The sequence below is a fragment of the Cottoperca gobio genome, chromosome 4 (genome assembly GCF_900634415.1).
Source record: "Cottoperca gobio chromosome 4, fCotGob3.1, whole genome shotgun sequence".
Classification (NCBI taxonomy): domain Eukaryota; kingdom Metazoa; phylum Chordata; class Actinopteri; order Perciformes; family Bovichtidae; genus Cottoperca; species Cottoperca gobio.
Genome location: NC_041358.1, coordinates 16,227,844 through 16,255,090, shown reverse-complemented (window position 1 = coordinate 16,255,090; position 27,247 = coordinate 16,227,844). Strand labels below are relative to the sequence as shown.

The following is a 27,247-nucleotide window of genomic DNA, read 5'->3' as shown; positions in this document are numbered from 1 at the left end:
TGTTGGACTATTTGCTCACGCAGTTGTTCACAAAGTGGTGAACCTCACCCCATCCTTGCTTGTGAACGACTGAGCCTTTCCGGGGTGCTCCTTTTATACCCAATCATGACACTCACCTGTTTCCAATTAACCTGTTCACCTTTCCCAGTCTTTTTTTACCCCTGTCCCAGCATTTTTGGAACGTGTTGCAAGCATCAAATTCAAAATGAAAAAAACATAAAGTTTATCAATTTGAACATTAAATATCTTGTCTTTGTAGTGTATTCAATTGAATATAGGTCAAAAAGGATTTGCAAATCATTGTATTCTGTATTTTTATTTACGTTTTACACAACGTCTCAACTTCATTGGAATTGGGGTTTGTAATAGAATAGAATAAAACAATCAAATAAGGTACAATAGAGCAAAGTATATACAAAGTAGCACAATCCTTATATGGACCATTTAAGATGAGAGATAATTTGTCTTTCTTGGAAATACATTAGAAATGGCACATACTGTATGGCCTCAATTTTCTACTTTATTTTTAATATTAGTTTTTTGTTGTCATTTATTTCTGCAGTTACACTCTTTGTCCACAAGAGGACTCCCTATTTCCATGTTCTCTTTGAAAACTACTATTACGTAATACACATCCATAACGTCACTGCTGAAATGCAATGATATAAAACATTAAACAACCAACTACAGTTATTGTCATGAGTAGAATGGTTTTGCTGAAATGTTCCCTAAGTGCTTCTACTCTTTTGGAAAGTTGTAATATTACATAATTGGACAACAGTAGTACAGTAGTAAAAGTGAAGTTTACTAGGCCTGTGGTTTGTCTGTGGCACTTGAGTTATCTGTGGGACGGTTGTTTTTCGTCATTTTGTACAGCAGTAAACTATTTTGGATAGAAGAGGGCACCACAGTTCCTTATTCTTTGTAGAAACCACAATCATACTTTATACCCTACCGCCCTGCTGTAAATTCAATGTATCCCCAAACAAGTTGTATTGTATTGTATTTTTATTTGGATTGCACCTTACATTCTGACCAGTCTGATGCATGATTGTCCTGGAGGGAAATATAAATTTCAGAGATACAGTGTAATTTCTATGAAATCCAACGATATAAAAAAAACAGTAAGAGGTTGTTACATACACAAAACTACAAGAAAACAATAGCAAGAAGTAAGAAATAACATGGTTCACCTGGCTTCACCTCCAATATGTAAATTTGAAAAAAGGGGAACAGTAGGAGACAGACACATTACACATCATACACATCTAGGAGGTCTCACATTCACCAAACTGAAAAATGGTTCTTCACATTTTAACTCCTAAAAAATGTGTCCATTTCAACCTGATGGCTTAATTTAACATGAGTCACACCTTTGCTTTTACTAAACAGAAAAGCAGGGAGGTTATGGGGAGAGCAATATGAGGAGGAGATAATACGGTAAACTGTATGAATGTCAAAAGTGATGGGTCGAGAACGTCCATTTTAAGAGGAGAACATCCCTGCAGGTACATAACATTTATTAATTTAGTACTGGATTGTATAACCTGATGGAAGCTGCACAGTAGCTGAGGAGGAAGAAACACTTCGATCCTTTGTGAGTTAATGTCTAATTTATAGAGAAAACAAGTTTGTCAGGTAGTCAGCAGGTCTCTTTTAATGTTCTCTAGCTGATTATTACCCTGGAGCTTTTAAACAGGAATTTCATGCAGGCCAGCAAAGAGATCCCATGTCCTTAATCTCTGCTCCCCATTCATTTCTTTTAATTTGAGGTCACTTGCAAAAACTGACTTATTGGTGTTGGAATGTATACAGTACACAGGACTCTCGCCTATATGTGTGAATACATATGTACACATCACGTGTGCCCTGAAAAAGGTTGAAGAACACAATATGCACAGCAATGTTATTTTCTTTGTATATAATAAAGACATGTTTGATATATGCAGAACCCAATTTCATCTCAAAGCCATTAATGATAAATTATAACAAAATAAAATAAAATATATATATATACAACCTTTTCTTAGAAGCAGGAAAATAAAATAGATGTGGACATTTTTGGATATGTTCAACAGACTAATGTTAAAGACATGGCAATCAAAGTGCTAAACATACAAGGACTTTGCCTCACTCATTTTTTCAAATCCTAGATTTAACAACAAACGCCCCCCCTTTCAAAAATATTGCTTCCAGGCCCCCCAACGTTGTCTGAACGCCCCCTGGGGGGAGCGCTACCGCCCCCGTTGAGAACCCCTGTGCTAAAGTAATCTTACATGAGAATTCTTATTAAAGACTGACTGTTGTTTTATAAAAATAAATAGTATTTGACAGTACATAAACTGTTCTCCAGATTATCCTTTTGCAAGTTTAACAGTGGTTTCTGGTTGAGAAGCACTGATGTAAGGCACAAAAACATACATTAATCTCTTTTTTTTTAAGTTAGATTTTTGGGCTTTATGATAGAACAGTGCAGATTGTGAAAGGGGGAGAGAGAGAGGGAACGACATACTGCAAACGCCACAGGTCGGACTCAAACCAGTGGCCGCTGTGGGCTTTGTATATGGGAGGCCTGTGCTACCAGTTGAGCTACCGGGACGCCCCACATTAATCCCTTTTTGAACACAAATCTACAGGTGCATACTGTAACAACAACACATCCGCCAACCAGTCAAGTTGCAGTTTACATCCATGTCTGTCCAAAATGTCATCACTTCCTTATTTTATCCGATTAGATATTTGTGTGAAATTGTCATAATTAGAGTATGAATTCTTGAGTGATGGCCAAAAAAAATGTGTTTTGAGAGGTCACAGTGACCTTGACCTTTGATACAATTCTAATCAGTTCATTCTTGAGTCCAAGTGGAAAATACCTCGAGTCATTCCTGAGAAATTGCGTTCACAAGAACGGTACGGACAGACAGACGGATGGACAACCTGAAAACATAATGCCTCCGGCCACGGTTGTTGCCAATTACAGAAAGTAGTTCATTTCTGATGCAACAGTACATCATTCGCCTTAAGAAAACCTGAGATATTTAAAAAGATAAATGTGTAACCTTAGCCCAGCATCACCCACACCTTTCGATATCAGTGTACAGGTGTACAAGAAGTTTGCCTAGATAAAGTATAAATAGTTTTATAAATCTGATTTATAAATATAAAAGTATGATTTAAAACAGGAAATATCTGTGCATACAATAAGATAACATGACTAAGAAGTATTTAGAGCCAAAGAAAGAAAAGGAAACAGAAACCACACACATGGTGTGAGGGGAACGGAGAGGAGACAGACTGCTGCTCTGGTTTATATAAACAGCAGTTATAATATTTGTAAACCTTATTCTGATTCTGTTTCTGAAGTCATTTTTAACACATCAGCCGGAAATATAATAAATGTACACGTAAATAATTTGCAAAATTACTTTGCATCATGCTAAAATTATTCAAAGCAAGTTTTGCATCCAGTGAAAGCTGCTCCCCCACACAGTATGTGGAAAAAGAAACCTATTAGTCAGGTTCACTGCTCGCCCACAATGATGACATTAAGAATAAAAAAAGTTCCATTGAACTGTGCCGAAGCCTGCAGCTGAACAATGGTAGAAGAAAAGTGCAAACCTTTTTTCTCATGCTGGAAGGTCATGGCTGCTTTCACAATGTATGTGCAGGAAACAAAGCGTGAACAAGTTTCCGTCACCACCAGTAAGTTACAGGGTGGAGCTACTAAAGTATTTCCTTGGTGAGACTACATTTCAGATTGGGATCATTTACACTGTGCCACATAAGATACAATTGAGCTGGCATGAATCTGTGTACCAGTAAAACTTCTTTATAGAAGCAAGGATCATACACGTCTAGTTTTTTGGAGGGAATGGACAGTCCTGCTGTCTTCACACCCATATGAGAAGAAGGACTTAGTCTTGCTTTGGCCAGACACATCCCCATGTAAACATCGTCAATGGGAAGAATGGTAATGGACTGGGACATATTGTATATGATCAAAGCTGTATAGGCAGACAAGAGGAAGCCCCCACCACCACAGTAAGGGGGATATGAGTCTGACTCCTGCACCTGAACTGGAATAAAATACTTGCTCCCTGTTGATCTGATGGGCCCCACATTCTGGATCAGATGGCCAGTAAAGAGGTGCTTGCTTCCATCATTGTCCTTAAGGCCTTGGAGATACTCAACCATGTTGTTTGTGTTAGCAAAGACGTCATCATCACCATTAAACAGGAAGCGAGCGTTCGGACAGTTTCTTTCCATCCATTCCAGAAACAGGATCTGCTTCAGGGTGAGGTTGTAGAATCTTTCGTAAAAGTCCCATTGGATGATGTCATTGTAGTCACGTTGCTCCAGCTCGAGTAGTTTGTTCAGTCTCTTTTTCTCAAAACCAGTATACATCGTTCCTGAGAGGAAGATTCTTCGGATCCACACACCATTGTATAACCTCTCTTTAGCCCAGGTTTTACGCAGCACCTCTCGGCGGTCGTAGTTCACAGGGGAACTTTTTATGACAAGCAGAAGGAAGACTTCCGAAGATCTATCAGCTCCTCCACATTTGTCGTGAATATCCAGCAGCATGGGGAAATGGCGACAGTGTCGATAATAGAGAAAGTCTTTAATATCACCAGGAAGAGAGTTAAAGCCTGTGATGTTGGCAGCAGAAATATTTTGTTGACATCTTGGCCAGGAGAATACATAGGAGTTATTTGCGATGTGTTGTCTTATTTGACTGTGATCCTCTCTCACGTCTTTGGGGAAGTGGATGATTTTGTGGTCAATAAAGTCTTTACAGAGATGGAGAACCAACAGACCAAGAGCTACCGCCAGCAAGAATGTTTTTGCTCTGAAGTTTCTCATCCTTGAAACTCTGCAATGACAAAACAAAACACTGTTTAGTTATTAATTGCTTAAGTAAATTGAGGTTAAAGATAGCACACCTGCAGGCATTGCAGCCACTGGAACACTACATCAATTTAACAGAAAGAAATGTTGAGGGCCACACTCATAGATTTGAACACTACCAAACCAGCAGCTGGTGAATATAATATCATTCTAAACAGACCCAGATATTTTTCTCAGGAGTTGGTTTTGCTCACACATTGGTGAGAAATTGATAAGATAATGTAGTAGCAAGGGCTGCAGCTGTTTGTTTAGGAGCAGTTTAAATAAACACCTTGAAAACTGAAGTAAAGGGGAAATGCTTTTTTTCAGGTTCATACTTGTATTTTGGGTTTCTGTATTGTTGAGAGAGTTTTCTTCAAGTGTTTTGAGTTTCAATTATTTCTTTGTGTTTTGCATCTTTGTCTGCTGGGCCGACTGCATTTGGACTTTGTACGTTTTTCTTTAATAAATTACTGCAATTATCCGGTTGCCTGCTCTGCTGACTGCATTTGGGTCCAGTTCCTGTTTCTTACATTACAAACAGTGAAACGGTAAAGAAACAGAGACTAATCCACTAATGAGACACAGGTGGGACTAATCAGGGCAGGGCAGACATTTACAAAGGTGGGGAAACAAACAAAGGCAGGATGCAAAAATATACAAGACATGAGAGTGAACCTTCAAAAAATAAAACGGAAACTGACTGAAAAAAACACCCAAAAGCATTTGGCAGCCTATCTCTTTAAGGCTCTGGGTTGTCTTATTTCACAGTTTGTGGGTTGGTGGACACTAATATTATAGTATTGTAGTATAGTATTTATCCTTTAAGATTAACAACACTTTGTATTATAAGAAATTGTTTGATAAATGTGTACATTTAAATGAAAAGGTCAAATGAGGATATTGGTATTAAAGCACTGGCCTATAAACGTTTCCTCTTGGCACTGGTTTTATTTATTGTTCACATTGTTTCCAAAGAACAAAGCAATCACTTCAAGAGCTGTCGTGTCCACAAATAATGATAAACTTCTTGTTCTCATCTATGAATGGGGTCGAGAAACAAAATAAATATTATTTGGAGGTTGTATGTATACGTTTCGTTTTCTGAATCAAGTGTTGAACGACTTCATTGTGATTGTGTTTACAATCTGTGAACTGTAGTTAAAAAACTTGGACCAAACACAGCTCATGCTTAGTGTATGGGAATATTTGTTGTAATGAGACAGTCGAGCCATCACTTTTCTGAGCAAAGCAGCTGCCACTTTTACTGTACGTGATCCACATCAACTCAAACATCCAACTTCACAGTTAACTTCAGAAAGCACTGGTTTAAAAAAGGACATTAAAGTGAGCACACACCAGGGGATTTGGAAGTCTCCCATGAGCTTTGTACCGTACATCATGCTCATTCTGATGAGCAGATGAGTGGCACATCATTTAAACCAGCACATGATTTACTGGAGATGCAACAAATTTACTAGAGGTGGTTTTAAAGAGGCAGAAATTTAGACCGGTGAGTTATACTTCATTTTAAGCTTAGTTAAATTGTCCATTGACATTGACCTGCCTCTCTGGAAAACGAGTTCTGGACTAATGAGACAACATTTTGACTATTCGGGCTTAGTCTCAAAGTATGAAACACAGAGAGGATCAATGCCCATAAATGAAAGCTTTCAAACATTTCATCTTACTGCTCTGAATAACAAGCAGAGACCAACAGGAGCGAGCTGGCTGAGCTTCAGAGCAGACATGAGGTGGCTTGGCATCTGCCTGCAGAATCCTCCCATGCTGTACTATTACAGCACATGGCACAGCAACAAATCCAATGCTGTCATGTCTCCTCAAAAAGGGTGGAATATGTGATATATAGATGATGTCAGACATTAAAGCATCTGAACAAACAGAATACTCATTCAGAGAAACATTAAAAAAAAAGCGATGAGACCACCAAACATTAACTCAGATTTCTAATGACACGCCTGGACTTAACACTAGCCTCACCCTGTTACTCAACATGAGGAAATCATGCAGTCAAGCACAAAACTGACTGACTGCATGAAACCTTACAATCTACCACATTAAGGATAACAGTCTATAAGAGAGCTAGGAGGGCCTTAAGTGCCTTTGCTTCCTCTACATGCATACTGCAGTGTTCATTAGTGGAGTATTTTCTTTATCAAATCAATAACAAATCATATATTATGCATACATCATGGTACTAGACGACACATCTATTCTGTTTGTTAAGACTGTCAGAGGTCTTGATTTAGCTCATTTCTTGTGGTGTTCAAATATTAACAGTCTAATAATGTTACACTGAACACATTTACTGAAGTGTGTGAGTGTGTTTCATATATTTATTGGCACTTGAATATGTTGCACTTGTTTTTATTATTATATGTATTTTTTTATGTAAAGCACATTGTGTTGCATGGGCTATATAAATAAAGATTAATGAAATAATATATATTTTATTATATTATTTTATATATTTATATTTTACTACAGAACAATTACTTTTAGTGTTGATATTTTAAGTATATTTAGCTGATAATACTTTCACTTCAATGGGATTTTGAATGCTTTTAGTCTACTTTCTTTGTTTTACATCGTTGTATTGGTACTTTTACTGAAGTGAAGAGTCTGAATACGAAACATTATGTGATGCTATAAATAATAATAATAATAATAATAATAATAATAATAATAATAATAATAATAATAATAATAATAGTACTACAGGCTACATCTTTAGATTGGCAGGCTTTTATCGGGATATTCCATATTATTAGTCACAGTGCCATGCAGTGTAAGGCTGGCGTGATGAAAGGAAGTCGTAATTTGTAGGATTAGTTGACAATTATATTTCATTTGAATAACAATGTATTATAGACTATAAATAAAGGGCAGTGAAAATAAACGAGACACATTTTAAATACTTTTTTATGTCTGAGGCGTGGTTCCTGGTCTTCCATTTTTCATAATACTTGTACGATATTCAATCAAGTATCCCAATCAGATTAGGCTAAACCTCGACGAAAATAAAAAATGAAATATTTCCCGTGACTTTAAAACGGAAACTCAGTCCAGTCTTTTAATTGCCCGGAGGAGAACTGGGAATAGCTACTGTACAAACAGCTTTAGGCTATATGAAGTTGGTTTGTATAAATATAATTGCAAAAAGTGTAGGCTACTTACAGTTTTAGTTCCTCTTGTGTGTATCTGTAGCTCCACAGATATTGATACATCTAGTGTGCAGCAGCATGACTGCTCTCTCTGCTGGGCGGTGCCTGTTACTAAGAAATTGATAAGATAATGTAGTAGCAAGGGCTGCAGCTGTTTGTTTAGGAGCAGTTTAAATAAACAACACCTTGAAAACTGAAGTAAAGGGGAAATGCTTTTTTTCAGGTTCATACTTGTATTTTGGGTTTCTGTATTGTTGAGAGAGTTTTCTTCAAGTGTTTTGAGTTTCAATTATTTCTTTGTGTTTTGCATCTTTGTCTGCTGGGCCGACTGCATTTGGACTTTGTACGTTTTTCTTTAATAAATTACTGCAATTATCCGGTTGCCTGCTCTGCTGACTGCATTTGGGTCCAGTTCCTGTTTCTTACATTACAAACAGTGAAACGGTAAAGAAACAGAGACTAATCCACTAATGAGACACAGGTGGGACTAATCAGGGCAGGGCAGACATTTACAAAGGTGGGGAAACAAACAAAGGCAGGATGCAAAAATATACAAGACATGAGAGTGAACCTTCAAAAAATAAAACGGAAACTGACTGAAAAAAACACCCAAAAGCATTTGGCAGCCTATCTCTTTAAGGCTCTGGGTTGTCTTATTTCACAGTTTGTGGGTTGGTGGACACTAATATTATAGTATTGTAGTATAGTATTTATCCTTTAAGATTAACAACACTTTGTATTATAAGAAATTGTTTGATAAATGTGTACATTTAAATGAAAAGGTCAAATGAGGATATTGGTATTAAAGCACTGGCCTATAAACGTTTCCTCTTGGCACTGGTTTTATTTATTGTTCACATTGTTTCCAAAGAACAAAGCAATCACTTCAAGAGCTGTCGTGTCCACAAATAATGATAAACTTCTTGTTCTCATCTATGAATGGGGTCGAGAAACAAAATAAATATTATTTGGAGGTTGTATGTATACGTTTCGTTTTCTGAATCAAGTGTTGAACGACTTCATTGTGATTGTGTTTACAATCTGTGAACTGTAGTTAAAAAACTTGGACCAAACACAGCTCATGCTTAGTGTATGGGAATATTTGTTGTAATGAGACAGTCGAGCCATCACTTTTCTGAGCAAAGCAGCTGCCACTTTTACTGTACGTGATATTCCATATTATTAGTCACAGTGCCATGCAGTGTAAGGCTGGCGTGATGAAAGGAAGTCGTAATTTGTAGGATTAGGTGACAATTATATTTCATTTGAATAACAATGTATTATAGACTATAAATAAAGGGCAGTGAAAATAAACGAGACACATTTTAAATACTTTTTTATGTCTGAGGCGTGGTTCCTGGTCTTCCATTTTTCATAATACTTGTACGATATTCAATCAAGTATCTCAATCAGATTAGGCTAAACCTCGACGAAAATAAAAAATGAAATATTTCCCGTGACTTTAAAACGGAAACTCAGTCCAGTCTTTTAATTGCCCGGAGGAGAACTGGGAATAGCTACTGTACAAACAGTTTTAGGCTATATGAAGTTGGTTTGTATAAATATAATTGCAAAAAGTGTAGGCTACTTACAGTTTTAGTTCCTCTTGTGTGTATCTGTAGCTCCACAGATATTGATACATCTAGTGTGCAGCAGCATGACTGCTCTCTCTGCTGGGCGGTGCCTGTTTCTGCTGAGAGACCGTCTGCGTCAGGACTGACTAACTAACTGTCTGTGAGATAAGGTACATTTCACTGTCCGTTACTCTAAATATACTCGATTTAAACCAAATAAATCCAAGTATATTCACACTGTTTTAGTGAATTTAGGTAAATTCTACTTCTGTACCTTTACTATTTTCAATGCAGTTGTTTTGGAATGAAGTTTTTTTTCACACTGTAGTATGGTTAATTTTACTTAATTACAGTAAAGGATGAACATATTTCTTCCCCCACTGCTTGCACAGTTCAAACAGACAGTCTGCTCATAGCTCTGTCTTCATTCCACATGCAAAAGAGTAACAATGTCTACAATTTGCAAAATAACCACATGTAAATTACTTGCTGATCAAAACCATACCGGTCAACATTGGAATTTCAAAATAAGGGAAATGTTTTGGCGGACTCCGCCCATATTTTAACAGCTCTATACATGTCAAACATACGCCCTGCGGCCGGAACCTGTGGCGGGATGATTTTGCAAAGTGTAAAAATTACATTAACTTAAATGTTCAATAAAAGTAACTGGGTCATTCCAGAATTCATATAAAAAGTCTAATAATCCATGCCCAAAAAGCTAAACCATGCACTTGTTGTGTTAAATATACTTGCCTTGAGACAAAAGGGATATAAAGTTGCAGAAAAAGTTGTTTCAAAATATTAATTTAAATATCAAACACCCTAAAAACACCCCTAAAATAGCATTTTTCTCTTGTCCCAGCTTCTTTGTGACCACCTTGCATGTCAAATATAACATTTAAAATACAGTTTTTATTAACTTTTTTTGGATATTATTCTATTGATATATGTCTCTTGTATTGGTAAAATCAATTTGTTAAATCCTAATTTTTTTTAAATAACAGTAATTTTACAGTGAAAGTGTGTCCCACAACATGTGTGCTACCCTGTTACTGAAACCTTTTTAGCTTGGCAGAGGAAGTGAAAAAACTGTTAGTCACATTGCACAGAGGAAATGACATCAGCAAGTCATATGCTACCACCATGGGTAGACCAAAGGTAAGTCATCCCTTTTATTTTTATATATTTCCAATCTTTTCACTCTTGATGGAGTGTGGCACTCACACAAACGCAACCCTGTTACTCACACTATGAGACTAAAACAAATTAATTTCAAACATATCTTTCTTTAGTTAGATATCTAAGTGTGTCCATTCCTTGACATTAGCATTACATTGTGCAGCTAGCATTAATTCCTGAGCTAAATGCTAAAATTAGCATTGATTTGCAACCCTGTTACTTACAACCCTGTTACTATAATTAGAGTAACAGGGTTGACACACAGTAACAGGGTTGCATTTCCTTCAGTTTACTCTATTATTTATAGTACAATTTCATGTGTCTGTATAATTTAACATAATATAATGTTTTAAATGTATTTTCCCACAGTATGAATTTCCTTTTTTTATTGCCACTGGGTAGCGTAAGCATGTTAAGGTTGCAACTACTTACCATTTTCTTAACAATTATTAACTAAAAAAGAACAAATGTGTTTAAATCATGGTTAAATCAAGAGGTTAACAGCCTTTTTGAAATTGATTTCTACAGAGTTCTAGCACACCATTGAGCACTGCTGAAAAGCAAAGGCGCTATCGTGCCAGGCGTGATGCTGATGATCAGAGGAGACAGGAGTACTTGGTTAACAAGAACATCCAATTTGGAGGGCCTGACAGAGGCGATCACATGTGACACCAAGAACCAGAAATGCATGTATGGTGAATGTGAGCAATGCAAACTGTCTCTTTCAACACCTCCTCACCCTGGTTCACACCCACACTCCGCAAAATGAAACAGACTGGCCGCAAACTTGAACGTCTCGCCAAAAAAAAATCCCTTACAGTCCACCAAGAAGCCTACAAACTCCACCTCACCGCCTACAAAGATTCCCTTACCGCTGCCAAGTCTGTTTACCTCTCGACCATCTTCAATGACCCCTCCCGGAACTCCAGAACCCTCTTCTCCACAGTCAAAAACCTCCTCCAGCCCCATGCCAACAGCTTCACTACATCTACTCCTGCTTTATGCGACTCATTCCTCCAGTTTTTCACAGACAAAATCAACAACATTAATAGCACACTATCCCCTGTACCCCACCCAGAAGCACCTACCCCAGCTTCCACCACTGTACCTCTTTCCCCAATCTCCCTGGACCTCCTAATCCCCCCTCACCTCTGCCGCCTCTCCCAGTTCAACCTGGTTACCCCTCCTGAGCTCCTCCAACTGATCAGCTCCTCCAAACCCATAACCTGCTCCCTTGACCCTCTTCCAACTCCACTACTGAAGTCCTGCCTCCCTGTCCTCTGCCCCTACCTCACTCACCTCTTCAACTCCTCGCTGTCCCATGGAACCGTCCCATCTGCCTTCAAAACAGCGGCGATCACCCCAATCCTCAAAAAAACCCGGTCTGGATCTCTCCTCTCTCAACAACTACCACCCAATCTCAAACCTCCCTTTCCTGTCAAAAACATTGGAACGCATTGTTGCCAAACAACTCCATTCCCACCTCCATGCCAATCACCTTTTTGAACCCCTCCAGTCTGGTTTTCGCCCCCTCCACAGCACAGAAATGGCATTACTCAAGGTCCTCAACGACCTCCTCACCTCTGCTGATACCGGTTCACTCAACATCCTAATCCTTCTTGACCTGAGTGCAGCCTTTGATACCGTGAGCCATAACATCCATACAACTGTACATACAGTTGTAGTACCAGTAGACCTGCACATGACGTGTTAAAAATACAATCACCACATGCATGTACATAATTCATATATTTGTTTAATTTGATATCATTGCTCTCTCAATCAATTCAACCACATCTTTTATTATGACTGTTATTAGATATTGTCTTTATGCAGACATGTATAAACGTGCAATACAATTTCAAGCTGGTTCCAGAATCCAGAATCACCGTCACCATCATCCGCCTGTTCGCTCTCGTTTTCTTTTCTTTTTTAAAAAAATATTTTTATTCACATAAAAAAGTGTAAGTGCATTACAGCAAATAAGGCATTTTCATTTTAAACAAAAGAACCCTTACCCACTTTCCCTCAACCCATCCCAACCCATCCCACCGACCCCTCTCCCGGAGCAATAAGGCATCAGTACATCAATTACATACCAAATAATAGATACAATAATATACATGCACATATATACACATACCTGCATACATACACACATGTAAACGTACACATACTAACACATATATCAAGGGATGTCACATGGGCTGCATGTGTGGTGGACAGGGGAGTAAATATATTGGAATTATAGGCAGATACAGGGAGAATCCCTACAACGACACTCTATCAAGGGGGAAGACGGTCTACATAACTGATCAGTGGTCTCCAATGAGCATAAAACTTATCTGAAGAACCCTGGAGAGTAAACTTAATTTTTTCCAACTTTAGGAGAGACATAGTATCGCTCAGCCATATTTTAAAAGAGGGTGGTAAAGGAGATTTCCACAAGAGAAGGATTTTCCTACGAGCAATCAAGGAGGTAAAGGCAATGACATTGGTCTGGATGTTTGTCATGTTGATTCCATCTGAGGGCCTACCGAAAATAGCTACATGAGGGGATGGAGAGATTTTTAGACCTACAATTTCAGAAATACATTCGAAGAAAGATTGCCAGAATGTAGATAATTTAGGGCACAACCAGAACATGTGAGTCAGGTCGCAGGGGGCCTGGGAGCATCTTTGACACCTGTCATCCAATCTATCTGGATAAATCCTGGAGAGCTTAGCCTTGCTATAATGTATTCTATGGAGAACTTTAAACTGTATTAGGCTAAGTCTAGCGCAACTGGAGGATGAGTTGACGGCTCTCAGGCTCCTCCGAAAAAGTCATCAGAGAGGGTGATCTGTAGTTCCTTTTCCCAATTAGTTCTAATCTTATTAATGGCAGATTCATCAACCGGAGAAAAAAGATCATAAAAATAAGAAACATGGCGCCTAGATAAAGTTCTTGCTTTAAGTACCAGATCCACTCCTACTGGGAGGCAGGGTTTGGGGGAATTGTGGAGAGTGGGTCTTAACAAAATCCCTTGGTTGAAAGAATCTGAAAAAATCAGATCCTTTTAAATGAAAGGCAACCCGTAGTTGGTCAAAACTGGCAAACAGGCCATCAATGTATAACTCCCCTATGCAGCAGAGGCCTTCCCTCTCCAAGTAAGAGAATCGGGGGTCAATTGTGGCTGGTAAAAATAGATGGTTATTACAGACAGGAGTTGCTTGAGGAAGAGTGAGCCAACCAAAGTGACGTCTAACTTGTGCCCAGATCTTTAGAGTGTTACAATGGGGTTAGATCGGAACTGTGAGGGGGGAAGTGACGTGGATTGACATGAGTTGGCCTCCACAAGAAACCAGTCACTCTGGGGCGAAGTGAACCCAAGCATGATCTTATGTGTGTTTGTGGCCCAGTAGTAGCCCATAAAGTTAGGTAAACCAAGCCCACCTAGGGACCTGTCCCTCTGCAGTAATGGTCTACTAGCTCTAGCATGTTTACCAGCCCAAATAAATGAGGAAATAATATTATCAATAGCAGTGAAAAAAGATTTAGGCAAAAAAATAGGTAGGCATTGGAAGATGTATAGGTATCTGGGCAGTATGTTCATTTTTATCGTCTGAACTCTTCCTGCTAAAGACAGTGACAGGTGACTCCACCTTTGTAGGTCAGATTTGACTGTTGCCGTCAGGACAGTAAGATTTTGTTCTCGTAATGCACTAATAGACTGCGTGATTGCAATGATCTCTAAACCCTGAGTTGGATATTCTAAAAGGCAACGACAACGGAGGTAACCCTGTAGCCGATTGGTTGATAGGGAAACATTCACTCTTTTGGATGTTTAATTTGTATCCTGAAAATGAACCAAAAGTGGTCAAAAGTGAGAGTATGTGTGGATTACTAGCTATAGGATCGCGCACATACAGAAGCAGGTCGTCAGCATATAACGATCCCTTAATTCCTCTCTCTGCGTTTAGAGCAATTGACAATGGCTCGATAGCAATTGCGAATAGTAGTGGGGAAAGAGGGAAGAATTTGGAGCGCTGGGTGTTCGTACATACAGAGGAGTGAGGAGAAGAGTACAGAAGTCTAACCCAAGAGATAAGGCCAGGACCGAAGCCCAGATGTCGAAGGACATAAAACGGATAGGCCCACTCAACCCTGTCGAAGGCCTTCTCAGCATCAAGAGATACGACAGCCTCTTGTTCGGCAGGAGAAGGCAGACTGTGGATGACATTTGTGAAGAAGTGCCTCCCCCTTATAAATCCCGTCTGATCTTCCGAGATAATGGAGGGTATATTAGATTCCAACCGACGAGCAAAAAGTATTTTCACATCTACAGACAGGAGCGAGATTGGACAATATGATGCCGTTCAATGGGTCCTTGCCCTTCTTAAAGATCAGAGAGATAGAGGCTTGCATAAGGGTGGGTGGCAGTGAGCCTAGGTTGTACGACAAATTAAACATATCTAATAGTAATGGGGCCAGTTGATTTGAGAATTTTCAGGACCCGGTGATTTGTCACTATTCATGGACTGTATTGCCTCTTTAATCTCAGCGAGCTGCAGGGAGGCATCTAGTATCTGTTGGTCATTAGTCGAAATATTGGGCATATCTAGTTTATCAAAAAATGTAAGTAGCTGACGTGTAGAGATGAGAGTAGTACAATTTAAAGATGTTATTAATCTCTCCCGGGTCAGAAGTGTGAGAGCCCAACTCATCCCGAATCTGGGTGATTTGATTCGAGGCCACCCTAGCCTTTAATTGGTGGGCCAGGAGACGGCCAGCCTTATCTCCATGTTCATATATAGACCCTCGTGAATTTAGAAGGAGTCGTTCAGCCTCTCTTGTTAGGAGAAGGTCAAGTTCTGTTTGGAGCCCCATCCGTTCTTTAAATATATAAGGTGATTGAGTGGAAAAGAGTTGGTTGTCTAGATTAATGATAGCCTCCTCCAGCTCTCTTTGGCGTGCTCTACGAATTTTATTAACATGAGACATATGCAAGATGATCTTACGCCTAAGAAAAGCTTTAAGTGTTTCCAACAGTAGGGACGCAGAGGTCTCTTCATTTTGGTTGGTCTCAAAAAGAATGCAATTGATTCCAAAATACACTCACAAGAGCCTGCATCAGATAGTAAAAGAGGGTCAAGACGCCAGAATCTAAATTCCTTAGGCTTATGATCAAAGTGAAGGTCCAAGATCACAGATGAATGATCTGATACAGTTATCGGTGAGTAATGAACTGAGACAATCAACGAAATAAATGTTTTATCGACAATGAAATAATCTATGCGCGAGTATGAACGATGTGCATGGGAAAAGAAATAGTATTGCCTAACCGAGGTGTGTAAAAATCTCCACGGGTCGACGTAGCCATAGTGATCCATAAAAGCAGAGATAGTCTGTGCCGTTTTAGAGGGCGCAACGGATCTGGAACTAGATCTGTCTAGTGTTGGGTCTATAACACAATTCATATCTCCTCCCAATATTAATAGATGGGAATTAAAATCCGGAATGGTGGAGAATAGCGATTTCACAAAATTATGATCATTCCAATTGGTAGCATACACAGATACTAAGATGACCGGCTTCTGATAGAGTGTGCCAGAAATTATGACATAACATCCATTTGGATCTAAAATTGTATTAGTAGGGGTGAAATTTACATTTTTCCTAATTAAAATGGCTGTGCCCCTTGTCTTTAGGTTAAATTGCGAATGAAACATTTGTCCAATCCACGGCCTATTCAGCTTTCGCTAATCAGAGTTACAAAGATGTGTCTCCTGTGTAAACATTATATCCGCATTCAAGCTTTTAAGATGTGTCATAATCTTTGTGCGTTTCACCGGAGCATTCAACCCACCAGTATTCAGAGATAGTATCCTGACCCCCTGTCCACCACCAGTCCCTGTACCAGTTACATTAGCCATGACACCACGTATAGCATCGAAAGTGTCAGGTCAGCCCTAGAACATCCATAACTAAAAATGGAGAGAACAGTGTACATAATAATGACAAAACAGAATGTAAATGAAATAGCTGCCTCCAACAAATGGAAACCCATAGCCCCATCAAGGTAAATTTCCCAACCTTTCCCGCCCTCTCCCTCCCATCCCCTACTAATAAAGACAAATAGCATTTATTATCATCAGTAGAAATTCATGTTTATCATTTCGTAGGCCCTTTAACCTTCTTCCTTAATAGTTGCCACTTTCGTTTGTATTTGTGTGGTGTGTCAGGATTACTGCACAGATGTGGAAATGAATGTAATTTTAAAATTATTTCTATATCTTGACAAGTTGTTTTGATCATAAAGTAAAATACTATATTGTTCCAGATACCTGTGACTAAATGTTTTGTGCCTGATGCACTGTGATCTGTAAGTTGTAATGCAACTAAATGATAAACTGAGGCATAATATTGTTGAAATTGCACTTTTGGGTTGTTCATAATGTTTTGTAAAAAGATAGTTAATTAAATGTGAACATTTTCAGAATGTAGTGTGTAGTTTTTTGCAAAAAAACAAAGGGAAACATTTTGAGATCTCGTTATTTATAGGTTATTATGAAATGATTTTACTAGCCTGGCCCACTTGAGATCAAATAGGGCTGTATGTGGCCCCTGAACTAAAATGAGTTTGACACCCCTGCTCTATACATTCAGGAAATACATGTTTATGTAAAGTATGTCTTACTTGTAGCCTACAAACATGTTTATACAATTTATGTATTTTATTTATTAGTCATAATATCATCAATTTATTTGATGATTGATGAGTTGTGTGGCTTTTGTTTTCCCCGACGAGTACTTCCTTGCGATGGCAGAGTCGGGAAACATATCGCTACACTGCTACTGAAATCATCGCCGAAGCTGAAGGCTACATTATTTTTGGCGCAAAGCATCAACATCTTTGAATTTGAATGTTTTTGTGCCTCTTGGCGTGCTTGTGCTTGGATGATTTTTCTTGCTGGCGAACATCGCTTATTCCGTTGTGTGCAAAGCTAACATCTGAATGGCACATTTTACAAAAAGCACGAGTTTGCCCGACTCTGCTTTTTATTAAATAAGGGAAGGTCTCCTCCCATTTGTCTAGTTACTTGCATAAAGTTTTAACTTTCTTGGCAGGTACAACTGCGTCTCTATCTCTCCCGTTCACTGTGACTCTCATCCATATGTTTTCGTCTTCACCTTCTGTTATTGTTCCTGTTTTCTTCTTCTGTGTGTTTACTTGCGGATAATGTTTTTCAGCTAATGTTAAACATAATACTGCCACCTGCTCTATTGGAGGCCACTTTACACTTTTTTTTTTTTTAACTGTTTTTATGGCGAGAGGTTTTGGTCCTGATGGACCGCAGCCTCCTGCCAGATGGAAGTGACTCAAAAAGTCTGTGTCCAGGATGGGAGGGGTCAGCTGCAATCTTACCTGCACGCTTCCGGGTCCTGGAGGCGTGCAGGTCCTGGAGTGATTGCAGCTCATAACCTTCTCCGCAGAGTGAATGACACGCTGCAGTCTGACCTTGTCCCGGTCAGTGGCAGCAGCGTACCAGATGGTGATGGAGGAGGTGAGGATGGACTCGATGATGGCAGTGTAGACGTGCACCATCATCCCACATGGCCTCACTTTTTAAGAGCAGAACATTGGAGCATGGAGATGAAAAGTTGTTTTGTCACACCCGTACGGCTCACATGATGAAAACAACTTTTCATTTCATAAACTTGTTTTTGCTTTAAAGCCAAGCCCCATTCGCTGATAATAACCTTAGCAGCAGAACCACACTTGAAAAGCACAAAAAACATGAGGCAGGTTATTCAAAAATAGTGTTCTGGTATAAGCATTGTTACATGCCAAGTGAGAAAAAGGAGATGCACAGAGTGCACACAAGAGCAAGAAAGCAAAGCAAAACCAAAGCAAAACTGAAGACTGTACTATACAGATACAACTCAGCAAGTATCAATGTGTAAACTGAAATGTCAACGACTACTGAGACACAATGCCGCCCAAATGTCAAGCATATGTGAGATGGAGGAGACTTGCTCATACAGATGTGTCGCTCGGAGCCGAGCAGCGTGGCAATAAGGCCCAGAGCCAAATTGTGACAAACAAGAGTTGTGAGGCTTCCTGATAAGTTGATCTGAAACAATTGATGTGGTGAAGAGATCATTTACTTTATTTGAGCTATACAAAGAAACTTGGCCTCTTGGTTATCAGGTCATTGTTTATGTATTATTAATGGTATCATGAATGAACCTCTGAAAGAAGAAGACGTCATGACTTAGTAAACTGTCAGTATTTACAAGAAAGTGATGATCTTCTGATTTGGGTCATTGAGATGTCTGACTTTACAAACCTAAATAATACTAATCTGTGACAAATTACATTAAATAAAAAACATGAATGCAAATTTACAGTTATAGTTTTAACACTTAACTGTAAAACGTTCACTTCGGTGAAGCGTTTTAAATTCATTTATATGCACTCATCGTTTACAATTTAGAAGTTTTAAGTTCAAGTCTGTAAATGTAGCTTGAAATGATAATCAGTTCTTCTAAAACGTTCTTCATTTTCTCTACTATGTTAATTGTGGGTGATACTGGTGATCAGCGTTCACTCAGGGGCGGTGACCACTTCCTCTTCCTGTCTCAACTCTTCTCACTACATCCTCTTATATTTTCCGTTTAGATTTTTTTCATCTGTACCTGACACATTGTCATGCCTGGTAAGGATTTTCATGTTTACCAAACAACATGTTACCACTTAAAACCCTCCATTAAATTATAATTTTAAGTTTCACTGTGTGTGGGCTCTCACAGCCGCTGTTGTCTTTCACCAAGGGATGAAAACACATGTCCATTCTGCGTCGGAGGCGCCTCTTAAGCTGTAAACGCCGCTGCCCTGAGATCATTTTTAATATATTCTATTTTTAAAACTAAAGTAAGCAAACCTCATGACATTTTGTGAAAGACTATAAAGAGAATAATAGCATTATTCGACGTGTTGGACACGGGAAAGTTTTTGTGTGCTTTGTAGTAAGGGAAAACAAATATCATAATCGTCGACGGACGAATAGTAGGGAGTTCGAGTCTCCTGAAAGTAAGAAGTTCGAGTCTTCTTAAAGTTAACAGTGTGGTATTATTTTAATATTGCAACAAAAGGAGTTCGAGTCTCCTGGGAGAAGGAAGTTCGAGTCATGGGTACCTAAACAAAGTAAGGAGTTCGAGTCTCCTGAGGGTCCGATCGTAAATGTCATGAGGAAGAAATATGGTGAAGACAGTTTGTCAAATTTATCAATTTGGACGGAAATGCATTTCCAAAGTTTTTTTTTTTTAAGCAAATTAAAAATAAAGGACTTATAGGAGAAAGAGTTTAATGTTTACGTTTAAGTTTCACAAAAGTGCAGAGGCCACAGGGCACAGCTGGAGATGCTGCAGCTGCTGCATGCATTTCTCCCCCTCCCTAGAAGAGGTGTGAAGAGATTTACGAATTGCAGCCGAAAGAGCTTCACTGCAAAAACGTATAAATTAGAAGGATGTTTGGATGTGAATGATTGTGAAAATTTGTTTTTTGGTATTTAGAAAGATAAGAAAGACGTAAAAAGTTGGATGTTTACCCCTGCACTTCCACCACCATATGTCCGTCTTTAGTCCCAATCCACATAACCCATTCAACACACACATTGTCACTGTTTCTTTGTATCCCTCTGTCAAAGGCCAGCGTGATTCCCTCTTGGATGGCTGTCCGTTCCCACCTCTCCCTCCTGTGCAACCTGCACAAACAGATCCTCTACCAGGACCACAGGCTGCCGCTACAGCAAGGCTACACCACAAGAAGCGGAAGGAGGACATCGTATCCCGCCGCCACCAGAGAACAGTAATGAAGAAAAGGGCCCTTACAGAATAACAGTGCCTGTTTCATCTGCAACAAGCAAGGTCACTGGGTCACAGACTGTCCAGAAAGACGCAACCGACAACAGGGACGCGAACAACAAGTATTCAGTCGTGACTACACAGCTGGAAACTGATGTCAAACAGACATTGGAGAGGTCGGTGAACACAGCCTGACGGAGAGGAACACGCGCCGCCCGAAGCTACAGAACAGGGAAGTGAAACACACACATACACACACATTGTCAATGCTATTGAACTGCTGCAGGAAGAAGCTATGAAACCAGTGGGCACATATGTAAAATACAATGCTAAGAATTCGTATGAAAAGTTCCCCACTCTGTCTTTGGACATCCTAGGTAAAAAGATTGTATTTTTGGTTGATTCAGGTGCCACTCACTCTGTTGTTAAAATTAGTGATCTGCCTGACTGCAAGTTGAGTGGCAGATACATCCATTCTATTGGAGCTGCGGGTGTTACTGTTAAAGAAAGATTCTCCATGCCAGTAAAATGCACAGATATAGGTGATAACAGCCACCCTTTTCCCTCATCTGTTAAACACAGTTTTCTACTATCATCAGTCTGTCCCATAAATTTCATGGGAAGAGATTTGATATTACAGTTTGGTCTCAACCTCATCTCCACCGATGAAGGTTTAGAAGTCAGACGTTCATCTCCCATAATGCTCAACACTGCATTATGGCAACCTGATACATCATTTGTGTGTCTTTGGCTCCTAAATTTTCCTGTATCAGAAAAACTGATACATTTGACCCATCAGCGGGTTCTTTCCAATGCTGTATTCATGCCTAATGATCATTTGCATTGTACTGTTCATGTGGATGAAGGAGGTGCATCTCAATGCTTTCAGCAGGATTTTCTTATGGATGACATTAATGATGAGATAATGTTGAAGACTATGTATTGGAGCTCGCTGCGCAATGCTATTTCTGTTACTCTCACACTCCCCCAATCAGCACTGTATCAAGTGTCAGGGGCGGTGCCACATGTCTCTCTAGCAAAAGCTCCGGCAGACAAATGGCAAGATTTGGGCCCTCTCGTTAAAGATTGGGAGTCACCTGATGACTGGCAACCCACACACACACATCATTTATTATGTACTCTCCCTCTAAAGACGTCTATAAAAATGACATCCACTGTACAGCACACACACTCCGCTCTGCAATATGCATTGACTCTGAAGACACTCCAGGAGTGCCTCCTACACAAGGTACATACTTTGCAAATGTTTCTGATCTCCCACTGGCTTTGTCAGATGTTCCAAGAACATTATGGGCAGCTCACAAATATGATGTAGGTTTAATTCGCTCCGCTGATCCTGTGATTATTACTCCCAAATCATCGTATCGCCCAAATCGACCTCAGTATCCACTTAAACGCGAAGCTATTGACGGAATTAGACCTGTATTCACTTCTCTGTTACAGCAAGGCATTATTATTCCATGCAAAGACTCTCCAGTGCGAACACCTGTGTTTCCTGTGAAAAAGATTCGGGACAAGCCACCTGATGAATGGAGATTTGTACAGGATTTCCGTGCTGTAAATGAGGCCGTACATGCACGCGCTCCGCTCGTGCCCAACCCGTACATCATTCTCTCTCAGGTTCCCGCTTCCGCAATCTACTTCACTGTTGTTGACCTCTCTAATGCTTTTTTCAGTGTCCCTGTTCATAAGGACAGCCAATTTTGGTTTGCATTTGAGTTTGATGGAAAGCCCTACACATTCACACGTCTGTGTCAAGGGTATTGTGAATCACCCACAGTCTATAATATGGCATTATGTTCTAGTCTGTCTGCTTTACAGATGTCTAAGGGAACGGCCCTTATTCAATATGTTGATGACATTATGATCTGATCACCAACCCAAAGCCCAATGTCAAACTGATACTATTGCCCTGCTAAAACATTTGGCTGCTGAGGGTCATAAAGCTAGCCTGTCTAAACTTCAGTATGTACAGAAGTCTGTCACTTTTCTGGGCCACATCATTTCAGGGGATGGTAAAGCTCTCACTGACAAGCGTATTGCATCATTAGCTGCATTACCAAAACCTGTCACTAAGAGACAGATGATGTCATTTTTGGGTATGTGTTCATACTGCAGATCATTCATCCCTAACTATTCTCCCCTTGAACAACCACTCAGACAGATCACTCACGTGTCTGGGTTAAAACCTGCCGATCGGTTACAATGGACACCTGAGGCTGATGCTGCATTTTTAAACATGAAGCTAGCCCTTCAATCCCCTCCTACGCTGGGGCTGCCTGATCCTACTAAACCTTTCACCCAAGCGGTTGATGAACGTGATGGCTGTATGACTTCTGTGTTGCAGGATCATGGGGGAAAACAGAGTCCTGTTGCCTATTTCTCCTCCAAATTAGACGCTGTGGCTGCAGGCCTCCCTAAATGTCTTTGTGCTGTAGCTGCTGCTGAGAAAGCACTCACTTCCTCACGTGACATTGTCGGCTATGCTCCATTGTCGGCTATGCTCCATTGACTCTTTTGGTGCCTCATGCTGTGTCTCTCATCCTGTGTGAACAGAGAACTTCACACCTCTCTGCTGCTCGCTATTTAAGACATCACACATGTCTTTTGGACATGCCAAATGTTGTAGTCAAACGTTTTACTACTCTCAATCCTGCATCTCTTATGCCCCTACCTGATGACGGTGATGAACACGACTGTGTTGCCGAATTGCTCATTGTGTGCACACCACGACCTGACCTTAAAGACATACCTTTGACTAATCCTGATCTTGTTCTGTATGTTGATGGGTCCGCATCTCGCATCTGGGTCCGCATGGTAAGTGCTATTAATACACACTGGTACACAAGGGGTTTAACGGTTGTGGCTCAAAAACATTGTGAAGCATGTTTAATTTGCATAACCCAAAATTCTGGTAAACCTGTAAAGGTTCAAGGGACAGGTGCACACCCACTCCCCGGTGGGCCATTTGAGCATATCATGCTTGATTTTATAGAACTCTCTCCATCAGAAGGAAAGAAACACTGCCTAGTTGTAGTAGATATGTGGTCAAAATGGGTTGAAGCATTTCCTGTAAAAGCACAAACAGCAGGGGCAGTAGCAAAAATACTACTAAGAGAGATTATCCCAAGATGGGGTCTGCCAAAGAAAGTATCAAGCGATAACGGCTCACACTTTGCAAACGAAGCAATAGCCCAAATCGGTGAATACCTTGGCATGGACATTAGGAAACATTGCTCATATCACCCTCAAAGTGGAGGTGCTGTTGAAAGAGAAAATGGCACAATCAAAAATAAACTAGCTAAATGTTGCGCTGACACAAAGATGTCCTGGACACAAGCTCTGCCAATAGTGTTGATGTACATGAGAATGAGGAAAAGAACCAGAAGTCAGCTGGGCCCATTTGAGATATTGTTTGGTGCTCCTCCTCAGATTGGATTGACGGCGCCAGGGATGCCACTTCCCTCCACGACTCTGTGTGAGGATGCTATGTTGAGCTATTGTATTAACCTCTCATCCAATTTAGCAGATATCCGCCGCCAGGTTGTAGCAGCCCTACCAACACCTGCAGACGGACCCCTGCACAACCTTCAGCCCGGAGACACGGTGCTGATCAAGGATTTCCGCAGAAAGAGCTGGAAAACCAGTCGTTGGCAGGGTCCATACCTCATCCTCCTCGTCACCCAGACGGCAATAAAGGTTGTAGAAAGAGCTACTTGGGTCCACGCAAGCCACTGCAAAGCCGTAACAACTCATCAGGAGGAGAACAAAGAAACAGATGACGACAAGTAGTGTGCCAAACTACCACCAGCACCACACCACACACACACACCACAAACTTAGCTACTGTTTATAATTGTCTGTGCCACGTTATAGGTGATTCATGCTGTACCTACATACCCGATGTATCCCAGAACATGTCTACAACCATATTTCATCTCAACGCCCCCTTAGCTGACATGAAAGCTGAGGACGTCCCCCTTAGCTCTGGCTGGGACTGGTGGTCTTGGCTCACTGGGGGCAGATGGGAAGCATGGGCAGTCTGGATATTGACGGTATTACTCATAACTTCTGTCCTACTAATCACATGCTGCTGTTGTGTTGTTCCTTTAATTAGAAAACTAGTATCTAGCGTGATTTCCACAGCATTCGTACAGTACACTTCACTCCAAACACAACCTGAAGATTGTAATTTTCTGTACACAGATTCTGAATGTTCAGACACCGAAGTATAACTCTGTTCCTACCTCTCACTAATGCTTATCTACCTCATAGCTCTGAAGCCTTAAAAAACCAAGCTAGATTTCCATGACCTATTTATGATGTACTTACTTAAAGACTGCAAGGTGCCAGTATGTATTGATGACCTATGTTTGCCTATCTATCATTTTATTATTATTTTTATTATTATTATTATTATTATTGATGATCAAGTATGATCAAAAGAGAGGAATGTACTAGCAATTTAAATGTCTACTGTTTAAATAATGTTCTAATAATGTTACAAGTGATGATCTGCCTATTTCTCTTTCTATGCATTTGCACAACTTCCCTTAGCAAGCCAGGATCAACTGCCTTTTCTTGTCTTAATGGGGGAGGCATCGTAAAACAGGACACAGATGGTCCTCTCTCTTTAGATTTACATACTGATTACTCTCTGTAATCAGACTCTCTGAGAAAGAATCTTGGGTGTGACAGTTGTTTTAGTATTTACATAACTGTTATCAAGGAGACGGTCAGGATATCCTAATGTCCTCTGCTGTGTTTATGACTCAGTCACTAAAAAGTCAAGGAACCAAGTGTCTATAAATTGTCTATGTATCCTCATTCAAACTGTGCCCTCCTACAGACTATGTTGTATTCTGTAGAACTGGTGCCAATTTGAGATCTCAAATAAATGCAAAAAGACAACTCTGTCTCTATCACCATTTATTTGACTTTATATACATCTCTCCAGAGTAAAGCAGGAAAACTTCCACAACACTAACAAACAGACCGGAGGACAGCGCTGTTTTATAAAGTATAGTCTGTGTACTGACCGTCTCACCTATAGGTCTTACGAGCCTGTCGTGAAACACAGGCATATAAATAGTATGAAATTAAGATTAATTAAGATTGGCCTTTTTTCTGTATATTGCATATTATGTCCTTACCACTCTTCTTTTGTACATTTAGGTGTACATGTGAAAACTGTACAATTATGGAAGCAATTGAAGAGCTGCTGCCAAGAAAAGGATGTCATGGAGGAATTCAATGAATATGAGGGACATGGTGCAAACATAACCTGCATAACAGATCACCCAGGATTCAAATCAAAGTGTCTGGATGTTTGGGTGTTGCCGCCAAGAAGGACAGACAACAAGCAGGTGATCAGCCACGTAATGAGTAAGTTACTTGTGTGCACAAATGTGTAGAGCTTAGAAACTTTGATGTATTTATAGGGAGTCGAATGGTCACTCTGGCACAGTCACAGAATAAATAGATAAATAAGGTTGAAGTGATTACCATTGACATGTATTATCTTGTATGTTACAGAATGTATCACTATATGGCATACCGCCAGCTGGTGAGATCTTGTTGGGGAATACTTGGTAAGAACCACAGAATGCTATCATTTGCCATTCAAAAGATCTGTGCTACGTTTCCATCTGACAACTACACGTCGTTCAAGTATCAGCACTTTATTAGAGTCAATAACAAAACACAATGTCAGTTCAGTGATTGAATATGCTTCTATACAGCACAACAGCATCCCTCTTGTTTGGTTCTTCCCACCGACTGCTGAGTGGATCTGGGACTTCGAAAGGTTCCTCATCAACATTGTCTTGGAACAAAGTGTAGAGTCTCGGTCAAGAGTTCAGTAACATACTCTGCAAAAAATATGTTTTATAATCAAGAATTATATATAATATATAATATGTGTGTGTGTGTGTGTGTATCTGTATTTGTATCTTACATATCAATATTGAAATATTATGATTCTGACCTTTGGAACAACCAACCTGGATTGGAACTTGCAGTCCAGCTGACCTGACACGTGGTCACGCCTGCATGGACTAGTGGTGTGGTGTGTCCGTGGAGGGGGATCCGACATGTCTGAAATGTACAAAACACAACTTTACTAATAAATCTTTCAAACCAGCTTGAAATTGTATTGCACGTTTATACATGTCTGCGTAAAGAAAATATCTAATAACATTCATAATAAAAGATGTGGTTGAATGATTGAGAGAGCAATGATATCAAATTAAACAATTAAATATATGAATTATGTACATGCATGTGGTGATGCTATACATTGTATTTTTAACACGTCATGTGCAGGTCTACTGGTACTACAACTGTAATGTACAGATGACATACAGTCTGTATACTTACTGGTGTACACACAGCTTCCTCCCCAGCGTGGATGTCCAATAGTTGGTCGCTGATCATACAGGTATCCTCAGTTCTGTCAGTGGCTTCATTCACCAATGTTTCAATACCTCTGTAATAATAGTGTGATAGTTAACAGTTAAATAGACTCAAGCTTTTGCTCAAACTACAGA

The 27,247-nt window shown here is 39.8% G+C and overlaps 3 protein-coding genes across 8 annotated transcripts; 2 read left to right on the top strand and 1 right to left on the bottom strand.

Annotated features, from left to right (window-relative positions):
* Positions 1-990: 990 nt before the first annotated feature.
* On the bottom strand, positions 991-10,051 carry LOC115007161 (N-acetyllactosaminide beta-1,3-N-acetylglucosaminyltransferase 3-like). 5 transcript variants are annotated; one of them, XM_029429891.1, is made up of 4 exons: positions 9,665-9,743; positions 8,304-8,493; positions 8,086-8,183; positions 991-4,873 (listed from the first exon to the last, which is right to left on the bottom strand). In XM_029429891.1, exons 3-4 carry the CDS (start codon positions 8,133-8,135, stop codon positions 3,724-3,726), a joined length of 1,200 nt encoding a protein of 399 aa, XP_029285751.1. In that variant the 5' UTR covers positions 8,136-8,183; positions 8,304-8,493; positions 9,665-9,743; the 3' UTR covers positions 991-3,723. The 5 variants fall into 5 exon arrangements, with proteins under 5 accessions (XP_029285751.1, XP_029285752.1, XP_029285754.1 ...); XM_029429892.1 differs by having other exon boundaries at positions 8,304-8,487; positions 9,665-9,682; XM_029429894.1 differs by lacking the exons at positions 8,304-8,493; positions 9,665-9,743 and adding an exon at positions 9,757-10,051 and having other exon boundaries at positions 8,086-8,177.
* On the top strand, positions 9,789-14,800 carry LOC115006962 (uncharacterized). The gene is made up of 4 exons (XM_029429593.1): positions 9,789-9,816; positions 11,357-12,210; positions 12,368-12,473; positions 14,792-14,800. The coding sequence occupies exons 2-4, from the start codon at positions 11,537-11,539 to the stop codon at positions 14,798-14,800; spliced, it is 789 nt and encodes a 262-aa protein (XP_029285453.1). The 5' UTR covers positions 9,789-9,816; positions 11,357-11,536.
* A 4,676-nt stretch (positions 14,801-19,476) lies between these two features.
* LOC115007188 (protein NYNRIN-like) lies at positions 19,477-25,936 on the top strand. Of its 2 annotated transcripts, XM_029429933.1 has the most exons (3): positions 19,477-19,531; positions 20,522-24,754; positions 25,875-25,936. In XM_029429933.1, exon 2 carries the CDS (start codon positions 20,974-20,976, stop codon positions 22,012-22,014), a length of 1,041 nt encoding a protein of 346 aa, XP_029285793.1. In that variant the 5' UTR covers positions 19,477-19,531; positions 20,522-20,973; the 3' UTR covers positions 22,015-24,754; positions 25,875-25,936. The 2 variants fall into 2 exon arrangements, with proteins under 2 accessions (XP_029285793.1, XP_029285792.1); XM_029429932.1 differs by lacking the exon at positions 19,477-19,531 and having other exon boundaries at positions 21,316-24,754.
* The last annotated feature ends 1,311 nt before the right edge of the window (positions 25,937-27,247 follow it).

Bases quoted from the DNA above. Each gene is read 5' to 3' on its own strand.
- LOC115007161 (XM_029429894.1), bottom strand. From the start codon at position 8,135: ATGTATCAATATCTGTGGAGCTACAGATACACACAAGAGGAACTAAAA. The intron at 4,874-8,085 runs GTAAGTAGCCTA...TTGTCATTGCAG, and splicing joins ACACAAGAGGAACTAAAACT to AGTTTCAAGGATGAGAAACT.
- LOC115006962 (XM_029429593.1), top strand. From the start codon at position 11,537: ATGCAAACTGTCTCTTTCAACACCTCCTCACCCTGGTTCACACCCACA. The intron at 12,211-12,367 runs GTCTGGATCTCT...CCCCCTCCACAG, and splicing joins CCAATCCTCAAAAAAACCCG to CACAGAAATGGCATTACTCA.
- LOC115007188 (XM_029429932.1), top strand. From the start codon at position 23,313: ATGCCAAATGTTGTAGTCAAACGTTTTACTACTCTCAATCCTGCATCT.